This window comes from Aptenodytes patagonicus, chromosome 12 (genome assembly GCF_965638725.1).
Source record: "Aptenodytes patagonicus chromosome 12, bAptPat1.pri.cur, whole genome shotgun sequence".
NCBI lineage: Eukaryota > Metazoa > Chordata > Aves > Sphenisciformes > Spheniscidae > Aptenodytes > Aptenodytes patagonicus.
Window position 1 is genome coordinate 158,818 of NC_134960.1, and position 21,434 is coordinate 180,251.

A 21,434-nucleotide genomic window follows, 5' to 3' on the forward strand; every position below is an offset into this window, starting at 1 on the left:
CTGGCAGCCAGCCAAGGTCAATCCACCTGTGGAAGTACAGTGGGTGTTGAGTCCCACCACCTCTCCTTTTTTTAAGCACAAATGCAACTACCACTAGAAACAGCATTTGTAGTAAAGCCTTCGCATATGAAATTTTCGTATTCTGATATGAATTTTTTAACTATTTCATTCATTCTTTATGTATAATCATGGATCATCATTAATTCCCTAGTACAAAACCAGGTAGCGGAAAAGTGGCTGTTCACTTGCAAAAGGGATTTTAAGATATTTAGGCTAACCACGTATATACATTCCACACCAAGATCTGAGTGGCCTCTCCCCATAAATGCTCAAGGCATTTGCTAAACTAACAATACTAGGAAAAGGTATACCAGACAACCCTCCCAACACTGGCCAAGACCTTGTCAGTTCCTCTCACCCTGCAATCTCTAGAGAGAGTTACAAGACTTGAGAGAAAAGGAAAAGAGGGTATGAAGTGAACTTGCACACATGGACTATCCCACCTGAAGAACTCTAGGTTTAGTAACAGCTACCTATGTTCAAATGATAGTTCACATGTCTATGCAAGTTTGAATCAATTCCAAGCTGTGCCCTGTACCTTAACAATGATCCAAAGGTGGATCTTGGGTTTATTCACATGAAGAGCTCAGTACAACCCTGAGGAGCACAGATGCCCCTGGATGTTCTAGCAGTATCAGTGCATTAGGCAAAGATACCTAGAGAGCTACAGACAAGCAACTCCAAAGTTACATTGCTTAAAAAAACTCCAGTAACTAACCACTGCTTCACCTGGATTGCCTGATGGCCTCTAACAGGACTAGTATCCATTTTAGTCCCTAAGTGAGGACAACTATTCATTCAGAAAAGAATGGAGGAAAAAAAAACCCACTTTGGGGATAACAGAAATGGCCTTGGTTTTCAAATATAACACAACATAGCCTTTAAGTTCTAGAAGGCAGCAATGAAACCTCAACTCCAGAAGAGCAAGGTTTAAGAAAACAAAAAGGGGTTGTTACTTTACTCCTGTCAACTTCAGAAAAAAAAGGCAAAAAAACCCCATAGAACCATGGAAACATTCAGGTTGGAAGGGACCACCCTCACACTAAAAAAAGTGTTTTCTTGTGTTCAGGTTGAACTTCCTGGTTTTTAATTTGTGCCCATTGCCTCTTGTCCTGTCAGTGGGCACTGCTGAGAAGAGTCTGGCTCCCTCCTCCTCATTCCATCTCATCAGGTATTTATACACATTGATAAGATTTCCTCCCCACACTCCCCCAAGCCTTCTCGTCTCTAGGCTGAACAGTCCCAGCTCTCTCAGCCTCTCTTCATATGAAAGATGCTCCAGTCCCTTAATCATCTTTGTGGCCCTTCGCTGGACCTGCTCCAGTAAGTCCATGTCTTTCTTGTACTGGGGAGCCCAGAACTGGACACAGCACTCCAGGTGTGGCCTCTACCAGTGCCGAGTAGAGGGGAAGGATCACCTCCCTCGACCTGCTGACAACGTTCTTCCTAATGCAGCCCAGGATACCGCTGCCCTTCTTTGTCGTGAGGACGCGTTCTTGGCTCACAGTCACCTCCTTGTCCACCGGGACCCCAAGCTCCTTCCAGGCAAAGCTACTTTCCAGCCGGCCACCCCCCCAGCATGTACTGCTGCAGGGTGTTATTCCTCCAGAGGTGCGGGACTTTACATTTCCCCTTGCTGAACATCACAAGATTCCTCTCGGACCAATTCTCCAGCCTGTCCAGGTCCCTCTGAATAGCAGCACAACCATCTGGTGTATCAGCCATTCCTTCTAGTTTTGTATCGTCTGTAAACTTGCTGAGCATGTATTAAACTCTGTCCCATCTAGGTCATTAATGAGGATTTTAAATAGTTCTCAACCCAATACTGACCCCCTAGGGTACACCACTAGTGACTGGCCTCCAGCGGGACTTTGTGCTAGTGATCACAACCCTCTGCACACAGCATTTCGGTCAGTTTTAAATCCACCACACTGTCCACTTATCTAGTCCGTACTTCATCAGTTTGTCTGATGACATTATGACAGTGTCAAAAGACTTAAAGTTAAGATAAAAAACATCCAGTGCTCTCCCCTCATCCACCAAGCCAGTTGTCTCATCGCAGAGGCTACGAGGCAGGTTAAGCATGACTCAACCAGCATTCCTGAGCCCCTGTTCTCTTCAGGACCCATGGGATTCTTCCAAGCAGATATCTGAAAAGGTGAAAGTCTGCTCTCCTGAAACCCAGGCTCGTGATCTTGCTTTTTTGCTTTGCTCCCTCCTCTCGGGATCTTGAACAGAACCCCACCATCTGATAGTCACTGCAGCCAAAGCTGCCCCTTACCTTCATATCAACAACTGGTTCTTCCTTGTATGTAAGCATGTGGTCCAGCAGAGCGCCCTTGCCTAGTTGGCTCCTTGATCAGCTGTGTCAGGACATTGTCATCAACGCACTCCAGAAAACTTCATGAGTGCTTGTGACCTGTTGTATTGTTCCTCCAGCGGATATCAGGGTGACCCCATGAGGCCCAGGAAATAGGAACATAGGGCTTCCTTCAGTTGTCTGAAGAAGGCCTTACCACTTCTTCTCGATCAGGTGGTCTGCAGCATATGCTCGCCACAACGTTGCCCACGTTAGTCTGCTTGCTAATCCTGGCCCATAAGCTCTCAAATGGCTCATCATCCATTCCTACGCAGTTTCATGCATTCCAGCTGCTCCCTCACATAAACAGCAATGCTCCCTCCTCACCTTCCTGGCCCGTCCTTCCCGAACAGCCTGTACCTATCCCTTGCCATACCACAGTTGCATGAGCTATCCCACCACTTCCTCATCATATTAATGAGATTGTGGCTGTGCAACTGCACAATAATTCCTCCTGTTTGTTCCTTGTGCTGTATGCATTAGTGTACAGGCACTTCAGAAAGGCACCTAGTCATGCTGATTTCCCAGAAACAGTGTAAGAGCTTTCCTCACAATGCTGTGATGTACACAGTTCCTTACTTATGTGCATATGCATGAGGTGGACATCTTTCATCCCTGTTTTCTTGAGTATGAGATTTTTCCTGTTCACATCACCCCACATTGCTTGCTCGCCAACCCAATCAACTAATTCCTTTCTTGATCACTGGTCATACTCTCCCTCCCTTGTCGTTCCTGGCTTATAGCTCTCCTAATCAGGTTGGCCAGCCTGTTGGCAAAGATGCTTTTGCCGCACTTAGATGGATCCCATCTCTTCCAAGCAGTCCTCAGTCCTCAAAGAGGTTCCCATGATCATAAAACCCAAAACCCTGTTGTTGAAACCAGCTGCACAAACAGTGGTTAACATGCAGAATCAGTCCACCCCTCTACCCCTCACCAGCAGGATTAAGAAAATCACCTGGGCTCCATGGCCTTGACCACTACTCCCAGAGCCGTATAGTCACTCTTGATACTGTCCAGGTCTCCCCGGTAGTATTGTTCATGCCAATATGGAAGAGCAGCAGAGGGTAAATGTCCAAGGGACAGACAAGCTTTGGCAGTTGTCCCGGGGTTAAACCACGACAGCTGTCTTTTCCCTATGTCCCAAATGTGAGGCCCTGACAAGCAGCAAGCCTCCTTAAGATGACAGAGCAGATACACTGATCCCAAGTTTAGATATATTCCCTGATCCCAGCAGGAATTGTAACATTAAGGCAATGGAAAGGTTTTAATCATATTCTACAAAAACCTAGGGATCGTGGATGAGGAGTAAAATGACAGTACCTTTCACAGGATGGGTGGAAACTGCTGCCAGGTAGACTTTGAGCTGATGGATAAATTAGTCTTCTTCAGTCCAGGAAAATAATGACAAATTTTGATCCCTGCTGTATTCACCTGACCACTTGAACATAACAATTAAAAAAAAAAAAGAAAAAATCTACTTAACCTAGTAGAACCCTTCCAGCTATTTAAGCGTAGAATTTCTCATGGAAGAAAGAAAATGCTATCTCTAGTGAAGAACACAGCTAGGGCTGCCAGATAAAAGGATAGCGGACTTGGTTGGTAGACATTTCCTGCCAGATCTGCTCTAAGACTACAGGGAGAAAACAAATAAAAACCTCCACCACCACCCCAAATCTTCAGTATCTCAAAAAAGAGAAAGCCTAGTATGAAAACTCAGAAAAGAACAGGTTGCTGTATGATGAGAATCCTGACAGTATCCCCAGATGAGCAACAACCATGTTCAGGAGAGCAAAACGCTCTTGAAGAACAGCTCCAGAAAGAAATGACCCTATGATCATTGAATTCTGGGATAAGACAGAGTTTAACTTCTTTCTGACAATTTCTAAGACAAAGGAGTTGAAAAATGTTGCTCTTTCTGTATGATACTGTAAGAGTGCCATTCATTATCCATTTGTTAAACGGAAAAGAATTTTCTCTTTTAACAATTTGGGATGCTACCATGGCTAAGATCTTCATATGGCTCAGATCTAGTGTCCAGTGTGCATTTGTTGTTCTGGGGCGGGTAGCTAAGAGGTTTTTTCCAACTAACCTTTTCCAGCCCACAAAATGGGAAGGGGAAGATGATTTGGGGGATGGTGGTGGGATTAATGTTCTTTGACTTCACTTTTAAAGGTGCAGCTGGGATGTACGGGAGGATGTCAGCCAAGAGAGAACTGTGACAAAGCAGAATTTGTTGAGAGAATCTCTGCTTGAAGAAATTCTGTTTAGAATAGCCTTGTCAAGACAGCGGTGCCTGCCTGTGTCACCTGCTCTCTCTTGTGCAGGAATGAGAGAGGTTCAGTTAGATTGCTTTCCACATTTCAGCAGGAAACTCAATTAAGTGCAACACCACTGGAGAATCCTTGAATGAGCAAGGGACTCTCCTAGTCCGTTGCTATACAAGGGGTCCTCTGAATGATAAAGTCATCAAAAAGCATCAATAGCACATCTTGGGGTGAAGCCTAAAACAGAGGGTCACAAATAGTGCATGAGCATGACAGTTGTGGCCAGAACCTCAGAGTGTGCACCAACTTGGAAGGTGATGCACACTGCAAGCTACACATCTGACAGAGATCGGTAATCACATCTCTAGACACCATAAGGAGTCTCTCAGGATTCATTAACAGTCAAGAACTCCACAGCAAAGTGCAGCATCTTGCACCTGGTGATTAACCAGTCTCATTTGCAAAGAAACTGACAAGCACATCTTTTGTATGTAGCTCCCAAAATATTTAGGATCCTCCTCAGACAGACAGTATTATTTGCTGACAGAGAGGGTTGAGAAAATTATCAGAGTATACTGACCAGAAACTAAGGAGCTCTTTGCCAAGTCAGGCAGATGACTGACACCACAGCACTGCAAAACAATGATCTGAAATCCTTCATAAATCAGAAAGATGCAACAGGTTAAAAAAAAAAAAAAAAGAGACCCCTGCGCACTCCAAAAAAATCTGAACAAGAAGATAACTGCAATTAGGGGGAAAGCTGGCAATACCAGTAGCAAGCTAAGTTTCTAGTCATACAAGCGAGGGTGTGCTGCACAGTAGCCTCTTCCACCTATTAGGAGCTGGCTAGGGGAGTCAGAAACAGGAACTGGTAACTCTCTGGTTGGTGGTGCCACAATCCTCTCTGCAGTTCTCATGGCTATGTGCTAGTTATGCTTATACCCAGGGGACCCAGAGAATGTGCAGTCCCACGGGACACACTAAACTTAAAAGTATGCTGCTTCTGGCAGGAATGGACCCTGAATGCCAAAAGAAGAACATACAGCCTGATCTGTTCCTCTGCCACAGCTCAGCAGTCTGCATGTCTTGTGAGCAACCACAAGCAAGTATGGAATGTGACTGCCAAGAGCACAATAACAACAGAAGAGCTGACAACAAGGACTTCTCCAGTAAAGATAGAGGGACATAACTGTCTAGCACCAATGGTCTCAATTCTGAGTAGTCGGTGAAGGTAATGGTGTCAGAGGTAGCTGCAGAACCAAGTGCCAAGAACACAGTTTGAACACTGGTGGACATCATATTCTGTTAGAGCTATGGGTGCGCTTCCTCTGCAGCAGCAGCAGCTACTCACCCATTTTTTAAGATTCAGCTTGTCTGACCAGGCCAATCTTTATGACTCTCTGGAGAAGTCTAAGCTGTAGCACTATGGATTGAAATCTGAAAAAGTGGCTACGCTGGCAGCAGGTCTAAGGTCCAGTCTCTTGACTGAAGGCCTAACCAGTTGATGACCCCTCAGACAATCCAGGAGAGTGCTCAATACATAAGATGCTGAGTTCAAAACAATACTTGGATTCACACAGGCTGTAGGGTCAGGATGAGACACTGCATCACCCAAAAATTTCAGCAGAAATTACTGCATGCAGCACTTTTATTCTTGTACATGCTGCAGCTGGAAGGAACGGACCTTTTCCTGAGGCTATACAGCATCAAGTATGGGGTAGATGCTAGGATGCATGCAGGAAATCATAGTGGATTCACTACTGGGCTGTAATAGAGCAGGTTCAACACAAACCACACCACAACTAAAAAGACTGTCACAGCAAACACCCTCATACTGGTAAGCTGAGAAAAGCTCAATGTGCAAGGGCACATGGGCTTAAGTCAGTACAGCATGGAGTGGACAGGGACGCTGTGCCCCTATTTATAGTGCTACAGTTGAAATCTTCATTCATGATATTCACTCAGGAGCAATTGGCCAAAGTTTGAATGGACTTATCAATAACCAAGGTACAGGTTAAAATTTCAGGATACTTATAAGCAGTAAGGGTTGGCTATTTGTCATCACCCACCTGGCCTTGTTTCCAGCACTCCCTGAAGATCTTCCAGTTGTTTTTATTGCTAGGATCATGAAGGCAAAGGAGTCTACCGTCACACAGCCAAGAGTGGGAAGTGTGTGGATCCAGCACATTTAAGCCCATTACCATTTCCTTCACCTCTCTCTGTGTGTCAGCTAAATTACTAGCTCGTTTTGCAGCATCAGACGTCTTCTTATTTTCCACCACAGAAGCAATGATATGGTCTAAGAAGTTAGGCAGGCTGGCTTTACCTTTGGCCCCCTAGAAGACGTAAATCCAGAGGTAAGTTTAGTCTTGCAACAGCATACATATTAATGCATATCTGCTCTCATTTAGATTTTAGTCATGGACATCTTGCTATCAGAAAAACATGCAACACTAAACAAATCAGCTCAGAGACAGGCATGTATCCAGTAAGAACAGAAACAGCTATGCCCATTTTATAATAGTAAAACTTAAAATAACCTGCTACAGGCTATCTAGAAAAATATTACAGCAAACAATCATGGAATAGAAAACTTAAGTGATCCAAACTCTGCTACTTTAACGGTAAAAATGGTTCATATTTTTCTTAACTTCACTAATATCTCAATTCTATTTCCCCATTTTCCTCATGCCATTACTAAGAAAGTGAATTCAACCCTGGCACAGGTAAGCTGACAAATACGGGAACATTCAGTAAACACTGACAGACAGAGAGGAGAAAGTGCTTTCTGTATTTATGATGTTAATAGAACCGTCAGTAGACAGCCTCTCTGGTTGTGGCGTCCATGCTCCTGGAGGGATGTTTAAAACTCCTCAAGGGATGTTTAAAATTCAGAAGCAATTAACAAAACAATCTTAAATTGTGTTCTTAACTTAAAAAAAAAAAAAGCCTGCCTACAGCAAGATACTTACAACACTAAATATATTTCATATATTCAACAGAAGATAAACACTAACTGGATCATTATTCACAAGACATCTATGGGAGGGGGCAGGGGTGTGATAGATTTCTGGTAGCAAAGAGCTTCTCATTCTAGCCAAAAAAACCCCCAACGACCCTCCCTCCCCCACCAAAAAAAAAACCCCAAACCCACCACACAACAGGGACTGGAAGCTGAGAGAACAGTAACAGAAAAACTATTACTGAAACAATTTTGCTATCTTCTTTAAAACTAAAGTTCAATAGACAGAAAATTTACCAAATGCAGAGCTATCAGTCTAAAACATAACACTATTCATAAATGAAGATATTCATTCAGTAAAAAATATTCATGGAATTATAGAAGAGTCTAGGTCAGAAGGAAGACCTAGAGATCATTTGGTATAACTTTCTGTTGAAATCAGGTTAAGTTACCCTGGGCTAGGTCAAGCCAAACCTTAACTTCTCAGGGAAGGAGATTACATCACTTCTTCTGGGCAGCCTATTCCACTGCTTGAACGTAAAGTAAGAATTTCTTCTTATATCCAGATAGAATTTCCCCTGAAGCAACTTGTGTCCATTGCCTATTGCCCTGTTACCATGCACCCTTGTGAAAAGAGTACCTCCATATTCTCTACAACCACCTTTTAGATATAAGATCAATCAGATCCCCAAAGCATTCTCTTTGTCCTAAAGAGAACCAGTTTCTTCAACATTCCTTCATGTGTCAAGCTCTCCAATGTTTTAATCATTCTTCATGGCCCTCCACTAGACCCCCTCCAATTTTTCAGTGTCATTCTTCAACTGGGGAGACCAAAACTGGAAACAGTGTTCCAGGTGTGGCCTAACAAGTGCTGAGTGGAATAATCACATTCCTTGATGTGCTCCAGCTGTATGCTTCCTGATGCAACCCAGGACAGTTTACCTTTGCAGCTGCAAGGGCACAATGCTGACTCATGTTCAGCTTGCTGTCCTCCAGGACCCTGGGCTCCTTTCAGAAGGGTTACACCCCTGCTAGTCAGACACCAGCCTGTACTGCTGCTTGGGATTATATTTGTTTCCTACAGCCTGTCTTATGCAAGTAAGACTAGATCATATCATCATCTGCTTATGATGGTCTTAAAAATGCACCTTTACACTAACTCTCTAGAGGCCATGAAATAGATAATATGCAGTTTAACTATTACAGTCAATGCTAACTACTCTTCACAACAGAATGTCAATGCTCCAGAAACACCAAGATGATTCTCTTCATGAGTAGCAATCTATTTATTCCTCTCAATTTGACCAAAACAACTGTTGTTTCTCAGGTATGTTCTGTTCATATACATTCTATATTAAGCACCCAGGCGTTCAAGTGGGGGGTTGGACCAGAGTTCCCCACAAGTTCTTTCAAATCTAAATTACTCTGTGAAGACCAGAAGTCAAGAAAGTGAAAAGAGACATCACACAATAGATCTGATTCAATGTGGTGAGAAAATGCACAGAGCTGCAGGGACAGGTATACAAGTTGAGACAGGCTCTCTCAAGCCTTGAAGAAATAACTTGCTTTAAAACAAGTGATCATAATTTCTTTGCCTGTATGCAGTGATGAGAGGGGGTGGGGGGGAAGTATTATTAGATCCACTTTCCTGTAGCAGTGACATTTTCCCATACAGCTGTACAGTTCCCTTTACCAAAAACAAACAACATGAACTATTATTAAGGCTCCATCCTTCCAGCCTGACACAGAGGAAAAAAAATATTCTGCTACAAGACAAGCCATTTCATCATCTTCCTCATTCTACCTATTTAAGCTTTTGGAGAAAGTATTCTCCAAGAAGAACTAAGCTTGATAAATTCCACAGAATATATCTTTCTCTTAAACTAAGTGCTTTTAACCATTTCAAATATCATTGATTTGTTCAGAGGTTTTTTTAAGGTTACTTCCGCCAAAACAGATTAAAGAGAAAAAAAAGTATCCTTATTCCAGAATAAGCATCCAGAAATAGCAACTACACCTTAAATTCATATTCTATGTTAAATGCCTTTCAAATATACATTAAGTTTTTTTAAGGAACCAGTTTGCTCATAGGTTTTTGTCTTTTTCTGTGGTATGCTCGTAATATTTTTAAAGATGTGGAATTTAAAGTGAGCTTTTATAGGGATACTGATTATCAATTAAACAATTTAAAGGCTACATTTAACTCACTTTCTTGGTCTCTTGCAAGGAATAGCTTCTCCACAGCAGTAGTAAACCAAACCACAAACTAACAATTAGCATCAAAATTCTCTACAACTTTGTGAGGTGGTGAGTTTTGGTGAGATATTGCATTTGTTTCAACATTTAAGAATAAGATACTATAAAAACTTAGATGAAAACTGTTAGATCATCATGAAATTCTTCCCTAGAACAGATATCATTGAAGGAATACAAAATTATTTACCGTAGAAGCTGCAGAGAAGACCGGAGGAAAGGGGATTCCTGTGTCTAATGGGACCTGAGGAAGCTTTCCTGGCCCTGTGTGTAGCAGATCTCTGAGGCTGGAGCCTTCAGCTTTGTTGCTAGATGTCACTGGGCCCAACAAGAGGCTATTAAACAGCTTTGGGGTTAGTGGGGAAACCTTTGTACTGGAGTTGAAGGAATCCAATCCAAAGGGTGAATGGGATTCTTTATTAAGCACTGACCTCAGTGATCCTGATTCTGCAAGACAAATACCAACATTGGGGAAAAAAAGAAAAAAAGCAAAAAGGCAAAGTTCAAACAATCACAAAGTTCTCTGAAAATATTTGCTCTTGCATTAAATAGGATATTGACAGAATCTTGTGGTAAATTATCACTGCAACAGTGAATGAGGCACTTCAAAGAGAATCAAAGACATCACGTACTTCAGATAGATTTTACCCTTAGTATGCTGTTAGTTAAGGTTTTGAATAGCACAGTAGATCTGATCTGAAAGTGTTTGATACACAAGAAACCACAACTTTGTAATAGACTCAATTAAAAAACATTTCCTTGACTTTCTGAATTAATGTTTCAATATGAAATATTTCAAATTTTAACTGTAGTCAAAATATTACAGAGGCTAAGCCCTGCAACACTAGTGAAAGAGTCATGAACATTTAACATTGACATATAATGCAGTTCCTGCTAGACATATGGACAGGAATAAATCCTTTGTTAGTCATGCTACCTCTGACAACTGGGAGGTGTATTCTGTAAACAGTTATTTCATATTGAGAATCACACTCAAACTATTGAGTATTAAGGAAGTTCTAAGCTTTCCTCTGACCCTCCAAAGTAGATTCTACTCTCTCAATTCTTCAGAAATGCACCCTTCACATAGCACACAAAACAGCTTTATTTACTTCAATAGTTAAAGTGACAAAGCTGCATCTGAAATTAATTACTATCATTTTACATCAGGATACCAGCTGGTTATTACTTAGAAAATAAATACAAGAACTGGCACTGAAATAAACTGGGAGTGACAAGACAGTAATTTTATCTTCAGCTGTATCATCATCTTCCCAGCTTTGTGTATTCCTAAGCCTGTAAAAGAAAACTGGTTCTAAGAGGCAAAGGAATAAAAATGACCACGTTCTTTTCTACTTAGGGCTAGGCACTCTCACAAAGAATAGCAACCAAGCAGTATGTTATCATTTATCTTTTAATTCAACCCCAGATGGCATGTCTTCCGCTCACCTTTTGTTTCTTCTTTTGCTTTTTGCGTTGCTAAATCCGCAAGCCAGTGTAAGGCTGACGATGGAGCTGTTTCTGGACAAAGTGGTCTGTTAGTCTTTATTTCACCAGTGTTATTGGTTGGTAATGTCTCTGTTTTTGCAGATTCTTCTATCCTATTATCAGTTGCTTCAGATTTTGGAACAGTCTCCAGTTCTAGTTGCCCTGCTCCTGCTGTCCCTGCTCCAGTGGAAAAGGTGCTCTCATTTGCAGAGACTGATGCACTAGGATTTACAGTTGGAAGCTAAAACAAAAATATAAATAACTGCTAAATGTTGAATAAAGGGAAGAGTTCAACTTGGGAGACATTTTAGTTATCCAATGCATTGGGTTTTGTTTGTTGTTTTTGTTTGTTCATTTGCTTTAAGTGCACAGTAGAGTTCCTCTATGCTTTTGTAGCAGCAGAGTACAGGAGCTTCTTCTCTGTGTACATTAGACCTTGCGCTGTGGTGTGAATTCTTACCATGTCATCTTTTAGTCATCTTTTAACACAAGCCCAGGCTTTTCAATTTCTTTTTTTACAGGAGGACTTTTTATGTGAACAGTAACAGAACTGCTCTACAATTCAGCATTACATTCAGGAACCGTAACAAAATAAATGCACATGTTGCAAGCTACTCATAGTGGTTTGTTTTAAGATACAGCACCAATATGAATGGTTTCCTACCCAACTTCTACATAAGAGTATTAGCCCAAATATCTACTTGATAAATAACAATTGCAGCACACATCCCCGAAAAACGTCCCAGAAGATTTGTTGCTAAGCTAAAACGCTCAGAATACATATGGAGAAAATAAAGTTTATGTTTTGCAACAGATTAGTCTAGAGGATCTAATGATTTAACAGATCTTAAAAATGTAATGTCAAACAAGGTAATTTCAGCCTCAGATTACATACCTGTGATATTCCATTAGTGACAGCCGGTCTCAACACCGATTTGTTCTGCCGGTTAATACATGGACAATTGGCTTTAATACCCCATTTGCCTCGTGCTGCATGAACCATGTCTCCAATATTGTAAAGCGCTGGAAATAAAGTTGAAATCTTTAATATCGCATGTAAAGAAATCTAAAAACAAGGCCTTAACTATAATATATATTCAGAGGGGTGGGGGGATTTTTTGTATTACTGCTAAGTATCTTTAAGATCGCATGCTATAACAAGACACTTGTCTCTGAATAGTGTGGAGGATTGTGCTAGCACTAGCTTCACGATGTCACTGAGATGCTGTCAACCCTGGCAAATCCTACAGATTATCATCTGCTCCTACTATTCCACGTAGGGTCCAATAATACTGCAATGAGGCAACTTAGAACCATCAAAAGAGACTATATATCCCTTGGAGCAATGTTAAGAGGATCTGGAGCACAGGTGGTGTTCTCCTCTATCCTCCCAGTAAGAGGAAGGAGGTGACAAATTGAACAGGTGAATGCCTGGCTGTGTGGCCAGTGCCATACTCAAGGTTTTGGCTTCTATGATCACGAATCTACCTTTGAAAAGCTGGGTCTCTTGGGAGCTGATGGGATTCACCTGCCCAAACAGGGCAAGACAGTCTTTGTCAACAAGTTGGCCAGACTTATATGGAGAGCTTTAAACTAGATTTAGTGGGGGAAAGGGATAGAGATTTGAGCAACAGAAAAGAGCCAGGGGCTGCTGATATATCAGGAATGAAAAGGGAAACACCTGTGAAATGCCTCAAAGGAATTTAGGCATGTTCCTCTCAAGAGGTGACAAGGTTGATAGCCCAGCTGAAGTGCCTCTAGTGCAGCATGGGTAACAAGCAGGAGGAGCTGGAAGTCGTTGTGCAACTAGAAAGCTATGATCTAATAGCTATCGCTGAAACGTGATGGGATGAATCACACAACTGGAGCACTGCAGGGGGTTTGCTCTCTATGTAAAAGAATGGATTAACTGCACAGAGCTGTCTTTGAAAAACAGCGATGAACAAGTTGAGAGCTTAAGGGTAAAAATTAGGGGCCAAGCCAACAAAGGAAACCTCACTGTTGGTGTTTACTACAGGCTGCCCGACCAAGGGGAGCCTGTTGACAAAGTGTTCGTACTTCAACTACAGGAAGCATCACGCTCACAGGCTCTGATCCTGACAGGGAAATTAAATCACCTTGACACCTGCTGGAAAAGCAGCACAGCAAGCTGTAAGCAGTCAAGGAGACTTTTGGAGTGTGTTGAGGATAATTTCTTAATCCAGGAGACAGAGAGCTCAACCAGAGAAGAAGCATTACTGGACCTGTTGCTCACCAACACAGAGAGCTAATTAGAGATGTCAAGATTGGTGGCATCTTGGGCTGCAGTGATCATGCCCTGGTGGAATTCACAATCTTGAGGGACATGGGCCAGATGAAGAGTAGAGTCAGGATGCTGAATTTTAGGAGAGTGAACTTTCAGTAGCTTAAGGAATTAGTGTATGCGACCCCCTGGGAAACTGCCTTTGGGGACAAAGGAGCTGAACAGAGCTAGCAGCTCTTTAAGAACATTTTTCTTAGAGTGCAAGAGCTCTCAATTCCCATGTGTAAAAAAATCAAGCAAGGAAGGCTTGTAAGGACCTCCTGGTCAAACTAAAACGTAAGAAGGAAATGCACAGGCAGTGGAACCAGGGACATGTATCCTGGGAAGAATACAGGGACACTGCCTGGGTGTGTAGGGATGGGATCAGAAAAGCTAAGGCACAGCTGGAGCTGAATTTGGCAAGGCATGCAAAGAATAATAAGGGCTTTGACAGGTATGTCAGCCAGAAAAGGAAGATATAAGAAAATGTACAACCCCATCTCACCCCAACCAAGTAAGACAGTGGAGCTGGTGACAGCTGACATGGAGAAAGCTGAGATACTAAATTTTTTTTTTTTTCTCCTCAGTTTTCAATGGTATTCTCTCTTCCCACCTCTCTCAAGCCCCTGAACCTCAAGGCAGGGACTGGGGGAACGAAGTTCCTCTCATCATAGGAGAATCACAGAATCACAGAGTATCTCAAGTTGGAAGGGACTCATAAGGATCATCAAGTCCAACTCCCTGCTCCTCACTGGGCTACCTAACACTAAACCATATGATTAAGACCATCGTCCAGACGCCCCTTAAACTGACAGGCTTGGTGCTGTGATCACTTCCCTAGAGAGCCCGTTCCAGTGACCGACCACTTTCTCAGTGAAGAACCTTTTCCTAATGTCCAATCTGAACTTCCCCTGGTGCAGCTTCATTCCACTTCCTTGTGTCCTATGGCTGGTCACCGGAAAGAGGAGGTCAGCACCTCCCCTTCTGCCGCCCCTCTTGAGGAAGTTGTAGACTGCGATGAGTTCACGCCTCACCCTTCTCTTCTCCAAACTGAACAAACAAGTGACCGCAGTCACTCCTTGTAAGTCTTGTCGTCGAGACCCTTCACTATCTTGGTCTCCCTGCTCTGGACACACTCTAATAGTCTGATGTCCTTCTTGTATTGAGGCATCAAAACTGCACACAGTACTCAAGGTGGGGCTGCACCAGTGCCAGGTTCGAGACCACCTGAGGAACGTGAACACACACAAGGTCCCATGGGACCTGATGAGATGCATCCCAGGGTCCTGAGGGAATTGGCTGATGTAGTTGCCAAGTCACTCTCTATTGTATTTGAAAAGTCCTGGCACTCAGGTGAAGTCCCCAGTGACTGGAAAAAGGGAAACATCATGCCCATTTTTAAAAAGGGTAAAAAGGAGGACCCTGGGAACTATCGACCAGTCAGCCTCACCACAGTGCCCAGTAAGATCATTGAGCAGATTCTCCTGGAAGACATGTTGAAACACATGAAAGACAGGGAGGTGATTAGAGACAGTCAACACAGCTTCACCAAGCGCAAATCGTGCCTGACTAATCTAGTGGCTTTCTTCAATGGAGTGACTGTGTCGTTGGACATGGGAGGAGCAACAGATATCATCTACCTAGACTTCTGTAAAGCCTTCAATACTGTCCCTCACAACATTCTTGCCACTAAATTGGAGAGATATGGGTTTAAACAGACAGACTATTCAATGAATAAGGAACTGGGTGGATGGCCATGTCCAAAGAGTTACAGTCAACAGTTCTATGTCCAAGCTGAAATCAGTAATATGTGGTGTCCCTCAAGGGTCCTTACTGAGACCAATACTATTTAATATCTTCATCAACAACACAGACAGTGGGATTGAGTGCACACTCAGCAAGCTTGTGGATGGCACCAAGCTGAGTCACGTCTAACAGTTGATATGCTTGAGGGAAGGGATGCCATCTAGCAGGACCTTGACAGGCTTAAGGAGTGGGCCCACATGAACCTCATGTAGTTCAACAAGGCCAGATCCCATACCTGGGTTGGGACAATCCCTAATATCAATACAGACTGGGGGATGAATGGATCAAGAGCAGCCCTGCAGAAAAGGACTTGGGGATACAGGTAGATGAAAAATTGGACATGAGCCAGTAATGTGCACTTGCAGCACAGAAAGCCATATCGTATCCTGGGCTGCATAAAAAGAAGCGTGGCCAGCAGGTCGAGAGAGCTCATTCCCCCCCTCTACTCTACCCTACTTGGAGTCCTGCGTCCAGCTCTGGGGTGCCCAGTACAAGACAGGCATCGGCCTGTTCGAGCGGGTCCAGAGGAGGGCCACGAAAATGATGAGAGGGCTGGAACACCTCTCCAATGAAGAAAGGCTGAGAGAGTTGGGGTCGTTCAGCCTGGAGAAGAGAAGGCTCCGGGGAGACCTTATTGTAGCCCTTCAATATATAAAGGGGATCAAAAGACAGACAGAGACTTTTTACCAGGGCCTGTAGTGACAGGATAAGGGGCAACAGATTTAAGCTGAAAGAGGGTGGGTTTAGATCGGACGTAAGGAAGAAACTTCTTACAGTGAGCACGGTGAGACACTGGAACAAGTTGCCCAGAGAAGCTGTGGATGCCCCAACCCTGGGAATGTTCAAGGTCAGGTGGGATGGAGCTTTGAGCAACCTGATGTAGTGAGAGATGTCCCTGCCCATGCCAAGGGGGTTGGACTAGATGAACTTCAAAGGTCCCTTCCAACCCAAACCATTCTATGATTTTTAGGACCAGTTATGTAAACAGTCAAGTAAATGGTCAGCATTGACCATTTATTTTCCCTCCCCACAACAGAAAAGAAAAAGATCTTTCTTGCAAGTTAGCCAAATTTACTGACACAACTAAAAACAGCTGAGCACAACAAGTCACAGCTAGTATCAGAAGGGTGTTCACTTCAAACCCATAGCTTGATCTTACTTGGGTTACCTTCCCTTCAACCCTTCTGCTGTAGCAAGCGGACGCCTCCTCTAAATCCATGCTAGAAAAGGTAACAGCTAGAACACCAACCATCTTGGTATTTTTTCCACTTGCTTGCTCAGAATTGAGAAAAAATTTGGAATTTTTCCTTTCAGGTTTCAAGCATTACCTGTACCAGGAATGATCTGTGTCGGCATAAGATTCTCTGGTTCATGAGACTGACCCTTTGCACACTTCAGCCATGAGAAGACTTCCTCATCACCAATCTCCTCTGTCTCTGGAATAAAGACAAAAAAGTAAAATTTTGTACAAAAGTCACTAAAACTTTACAATATAGAATGTTTCTGCATCAATATTGTTTCTTTAGATTCTTTACAGTGCAGGAGATTAACCTGGTGATCTCAGAAATAAACTATAAATATAGACCATTAGAACAGGATCTACAGCAACTTCTTTGCCTCTTCAGATTATAAAACTACCACAGTCATTTTCCTTTCATCTCTAGTAGCTTGTTATTTTCAATCACCTAAAAATCTTTGCTTCTAGCCTCAGTTTTTGAATATCATACTCTTGTTCTCATTATGCTTTCCTAAGTTGTAAGTATATAGAGCTATATATATTCTATCTTATCTTGTCATCATCTCCCAACCTTTTTCAACAAAAAGTATCTACAAATCAGTTCCAGGAAGAGGAAACTAAGCTCTCCTGTCAATATATCTACTTACAAAGCTAACAAGTAGCAAATTAAATCTCAAAAGTAGTCTGACAAATTTCTAATTCTTCAGATTTTAAATGAAGCTGGGCCTACAAATATGTAGTTGCATAAGCTGCACACCATTCTCTTCCTTTAAAAAGGAAGGTAGGAAGGAAGGGTGAGTAGGGTAGAACATGAGAAGGATCATGTAAAAATTCATTTCAGGGTCCTTTAGACCTGGTATCTGCACAGGTTGTTTCTACAGCACAAAGTTCAGAAGCCTCTTGAGGCAAGTAATTATATTTAAATAATGCCTTGGTTCTACATTTTGGTCCATTCCAAAATTTCAGACTTGATTAATAATCTGTAATTACAACACTGTTTTCAGGAAGACATTGATAAGCAACACACACACACCATTTGACATTATAAAATATCAATCTTTTCAATGCTGACCCTCCTCTGTACACCAGTGAGTAAAAACTTCTCATATGTCCAGGACATCTCTTCATTTTAACCTGGTACGGGTAAGGTTATCATACTTGTTTCCTTGATGTGAGAAGAAAAGGGGTTGAGACCATTGCCCTTAATCACAGACATCTTTATACCACATTCTGTCAGTGGTATATTCAGTCCCAAATGCTTTTTCCAAACATGTACAGTGCCAGATACAAGAAACCCTATTCTACTTACTTTCAACTATTTCCACTGTACCCTGGTTAACCACATCTTAAAGACTGTTATGCTCTCTTCTGCTATATTCTGGCAGTAATTTTCGTAGGCTTCATTATTATACTGGGTCTGGCTGGGATGGAGTTAATTTTATTCATAGCAGCTCATGTGGTGCTGTGTTTTAGACTTGTGACCAAAACAATGCTGGTAACACACTAATGTTTTAGCTATTGCTGAACAGTGTTTGCACAGTGTCCATGTCTTCTCTGTTTCTTACTCTACCCACTCCACAGTGAATAGACTGGGGATGCACAAGAGGTTGGGATGGGACACCACCAGGCGGATGACCCAAACTAAGCAAAGGGATGTTCCATGCCACACAATGTCACACTCAGCAATACAAAAAAAAAGAGGAGGGAGTTTAAGGGGGCTGGCCATCTTTTGCTTGGGAAACTGCTGGGCAATGGTCTACCTGTGGGAGGTGGTGAGTGATTGCCTTTGCATCACTTGCTTTGTTGTTCCCCCCCCTCCCTCCCCCCCCCCCTTTTTCTATTTCTCCTTCACTTACAAAACAATTCTTATCTTGACCCACAAGTTTTCTTGCTTTTACTCTTCCTTTCCTCTTTCCCCAGTCCCAGTGCCATGGGGCAGTGAGCAAGTAGCTGCGTGGTGCTTAGCTGCCTACTGGGGTTAACCCACAACAATGATATAAAAAATAGGTGACTTTTTATCTATTTAAAAAACCCCACTGCTTTTATAATTCATTCAGTGTTCTCTGGCACCTTTATCTTAATGAACAGACAGCAGCACTTACACTTATTAACATCCAGTATTTTGTACATCTGCTCCATATAATAATGTAACTGTCACTAATAGCCTTACACTTATTAAGATTGTCCATTGTCAGCACCCATGCTACCAAAGTGGTCTCAGCACAGTAAAATACACAAAAAAACAACCAGGTATTCACTTTTGTAAACAATGTGCCTCTATTTGTTAAAAATTGAACTTACTGAATTTTTTCCTGAATTACAAACCCTAGTGCGTCAAGGAATCAAAAAAGAAGAAAACTTTCCAGTCTAACTCCTTGTTACAGAAAGGAGTTCTGCAATGTCTGCTTACTAGTTCATCTTGTGATGGTTCCGAACTGTTAAGATATTACTTCATTTTTCTTTTATACTCTCTGAGGAAAAGATGGAACTATACAGTAGTCTGTCTCAGTACACAGCCTATGCCTGCTGATGTTATAATTTTAATATACAAATTCTAACCAAATAGATAAAACAGGTATCTAAGGAAACGAAAAATGGAACAGCAGCATATAAGACAGTAGTGCCAAAATTCCAAACCTCCAGCCTCCCAAGCTGATACTCACTGACTCTCCCACAAAACCTTCAGCAACTTCCCAGAAACTGTCCCCACTGAAAGCCAGCCAGTTCAAAGATTACAGTGGGGGGAAAAAAAAATCCGGTACTCACCACTACGTGGACGATTCTTCCTCAGCCGGTAGCAGTCCAGACAGACCCCAAAACCACACTTGCGACAAACCCAGTGAATATTGAAGAGTGTTGTCTCACATACATCACACATTTCCCTCACACCACGTACTGCTCGCTTCCATGCCACTTTCTCTATAAAGAGAAGGAACATTAGGAATTATTACTTTAACATTTTGCATTTCTCCCACCTAATTTGACAGTATCACAGTAACATTGATAAAGAAACAATTCACAGAAATATGACTTGAGGGCAGAGTATAGAAACACATCCTTTTTACTTCCAGAGACACGTTCTTTGAGTTGCTAGTCTTGTGATATTATTAAAATCCCCATTTCTAAGAGCAGGCAAGGTCAAGTCCCAAAATGCACACCCTACAAGGAAACGGAGCACCTTACAGAGTTTTGTAGTAACTGAATTTCAAGCAGGACTTATGGAACTTACAGCAAAATTATAAAACTTCTGCTAGTTTTATGAACAAATAATACGAACTTATAAAACTATAAAGAATGCGTATTTAGCTTTACTAATCGGATGCCCATCAACTCTTTGGATTCTAAACCAACACATTCACTGAGGAAGGGGAAGTCCTCTCCAAATGGCTGCCCTTGAACATTCCAGAAGCTAAAGGGAAAAATCAGATAGTCAGAGCTATCCATGTGATAGGCTGAACTGGATACCTTTAGAAATTTTTTTTCTAACCCCACTCCCCTTGTAGTGGCAACACTGTCAACTAGTTGCTCAGCTGCGTCCTTGCAGGTTGAACACAGGTGCTGCTCCCTTCCTAGAAAACCCTGAGCTTTTATGTGATGTCCCTGGAGCATGACAGGATAGGAATATGTAAGAAAAGCTGCTCATTAAAGCATAGCTGGTCAGTGTGATAAGTGTTCTTAGGAGCGTGGGTCAGCTGATCTCTGCATTTATTTATTGAAAAATAATTTAATGATGTCTGGGAAAGTTACCATTAGCTTCCTTGGTACTAATGTTGCACTGATCCAGAAGAAAAATCCCAAGTGCTGGTCCCACAATTACACACACCCCAAAGAAGTAAATATAGCCTTCTCTTTGGAAGAAAAGGAGAAGCATTTTAACAAGAAATTATATTACACTTTCAACTATTCCACTGCATTGTACACACATTACACAGAGAAGATGGACAAAAAACACGTCAAAAGCCCAGCTTACGATGTGGTTCCACCATCATCATTGCCTCCTTCTCTGACATAACAAGCTGGCAGAACTGGTCCCCAACATTGGCCAGGATATATTTGGAAGTTTCCAGATCGATCCCCTCTGCAGGGGAGGAGGAAGGAATCCATAGGCTCATGGCATCAGGGTCGCTCTGTTGTGGGTTCAAGAAACCCTCTACTCGTAGAATACCTTTCCGGGTAAATATCAGCCTGCAGAAAACAGGGTGGAGTAATTGAGAAGCTGCTCAAGCACCTTTAATTAACTTATAATGTCATCTATGTCAGAACATAAACCTAGAAAGGGGAAAAAAGGCTTGAGCTAGAGTGCTGTACTCTACAGCCAGTACAATAATTATGCAAATCCAAATAACACAGAGAATAAGGTACACAAAGGCAATGGCTGCAAAACCCACTAGAACGAATCCCGAGGTCCCAGTAAGCGTTGGTGGGAAATTCCACGTACAGGAAATTGCTAGAGCTTGGTAAGTCACATTTGTCTGTACTATTAATAGAAAGAGATGACAAAATTCAATTTATTTAGGCTGCTGCATGACGCTGCTTATAAAATTGTGCAGGGTTCTCATTCTCTATTTTAACTCAGGAGAAAGTTATTTCCCAATGTTTGCGAAACCAGTATTTCAGTTCTGGCTAGGGCCACTAGCACTTGGCAACTGTTCTAACAGTTCACATTACAAGACATGCAAAAATCCTTGCCGCTGCTCTCCACAGAGACAAGTCACAACTGTTTT

At 42.3% G+C, this 21,434-nt stretch overlaps 1 protein-coding gene across 2 annotated transcripts in view; it reads right to left on the reverse strand.

The window, feature by feature from the left end:
• The window catches only part of KDM3B (lysine demethylase 3B), a 68,950-nt gene that overhangs the window by 14,032 nt on the left and 33,484 nt on the right, over positions 1-21,434 (reverse strand). For both annotated transcript variants that reach the window (XR_012996384.1, XM_076350513.1), the window contains exons 10-16: positions 20,681-20,895; positions 19,477-19,629; positions 16,802-16,909; positions 12,282-12,409; positions 11,348-11,627; positions 10,089-10,345; positions 6,753-7,019 (exon numbers count right to left, since the gene is read on the reverse strand). Coding sequence is in view for 1 of the 2 variants with exons in the window: in XM_076350513.1 (XP_076206628.1) it covers positions 6,753-7,019; positions 10,089-10,345; positions 11,348-11,627; positions 12,282-12,409; positions 16,802-16,909; positions 19,477-19,629; positions 20,681-20,895 (1,408 nt within the window). In the remaining variant the exon portion in view is untranslated. The remainder of the gene's footprint in view (positions 1-6,752; positions 7,020-10,088; positions 10,346-11,347; positions 11,628-12,281; positions 12,410-16,801; positions 16,910-19,476; positions 19,630-20,680; positions 20,896-21,434) is intronic.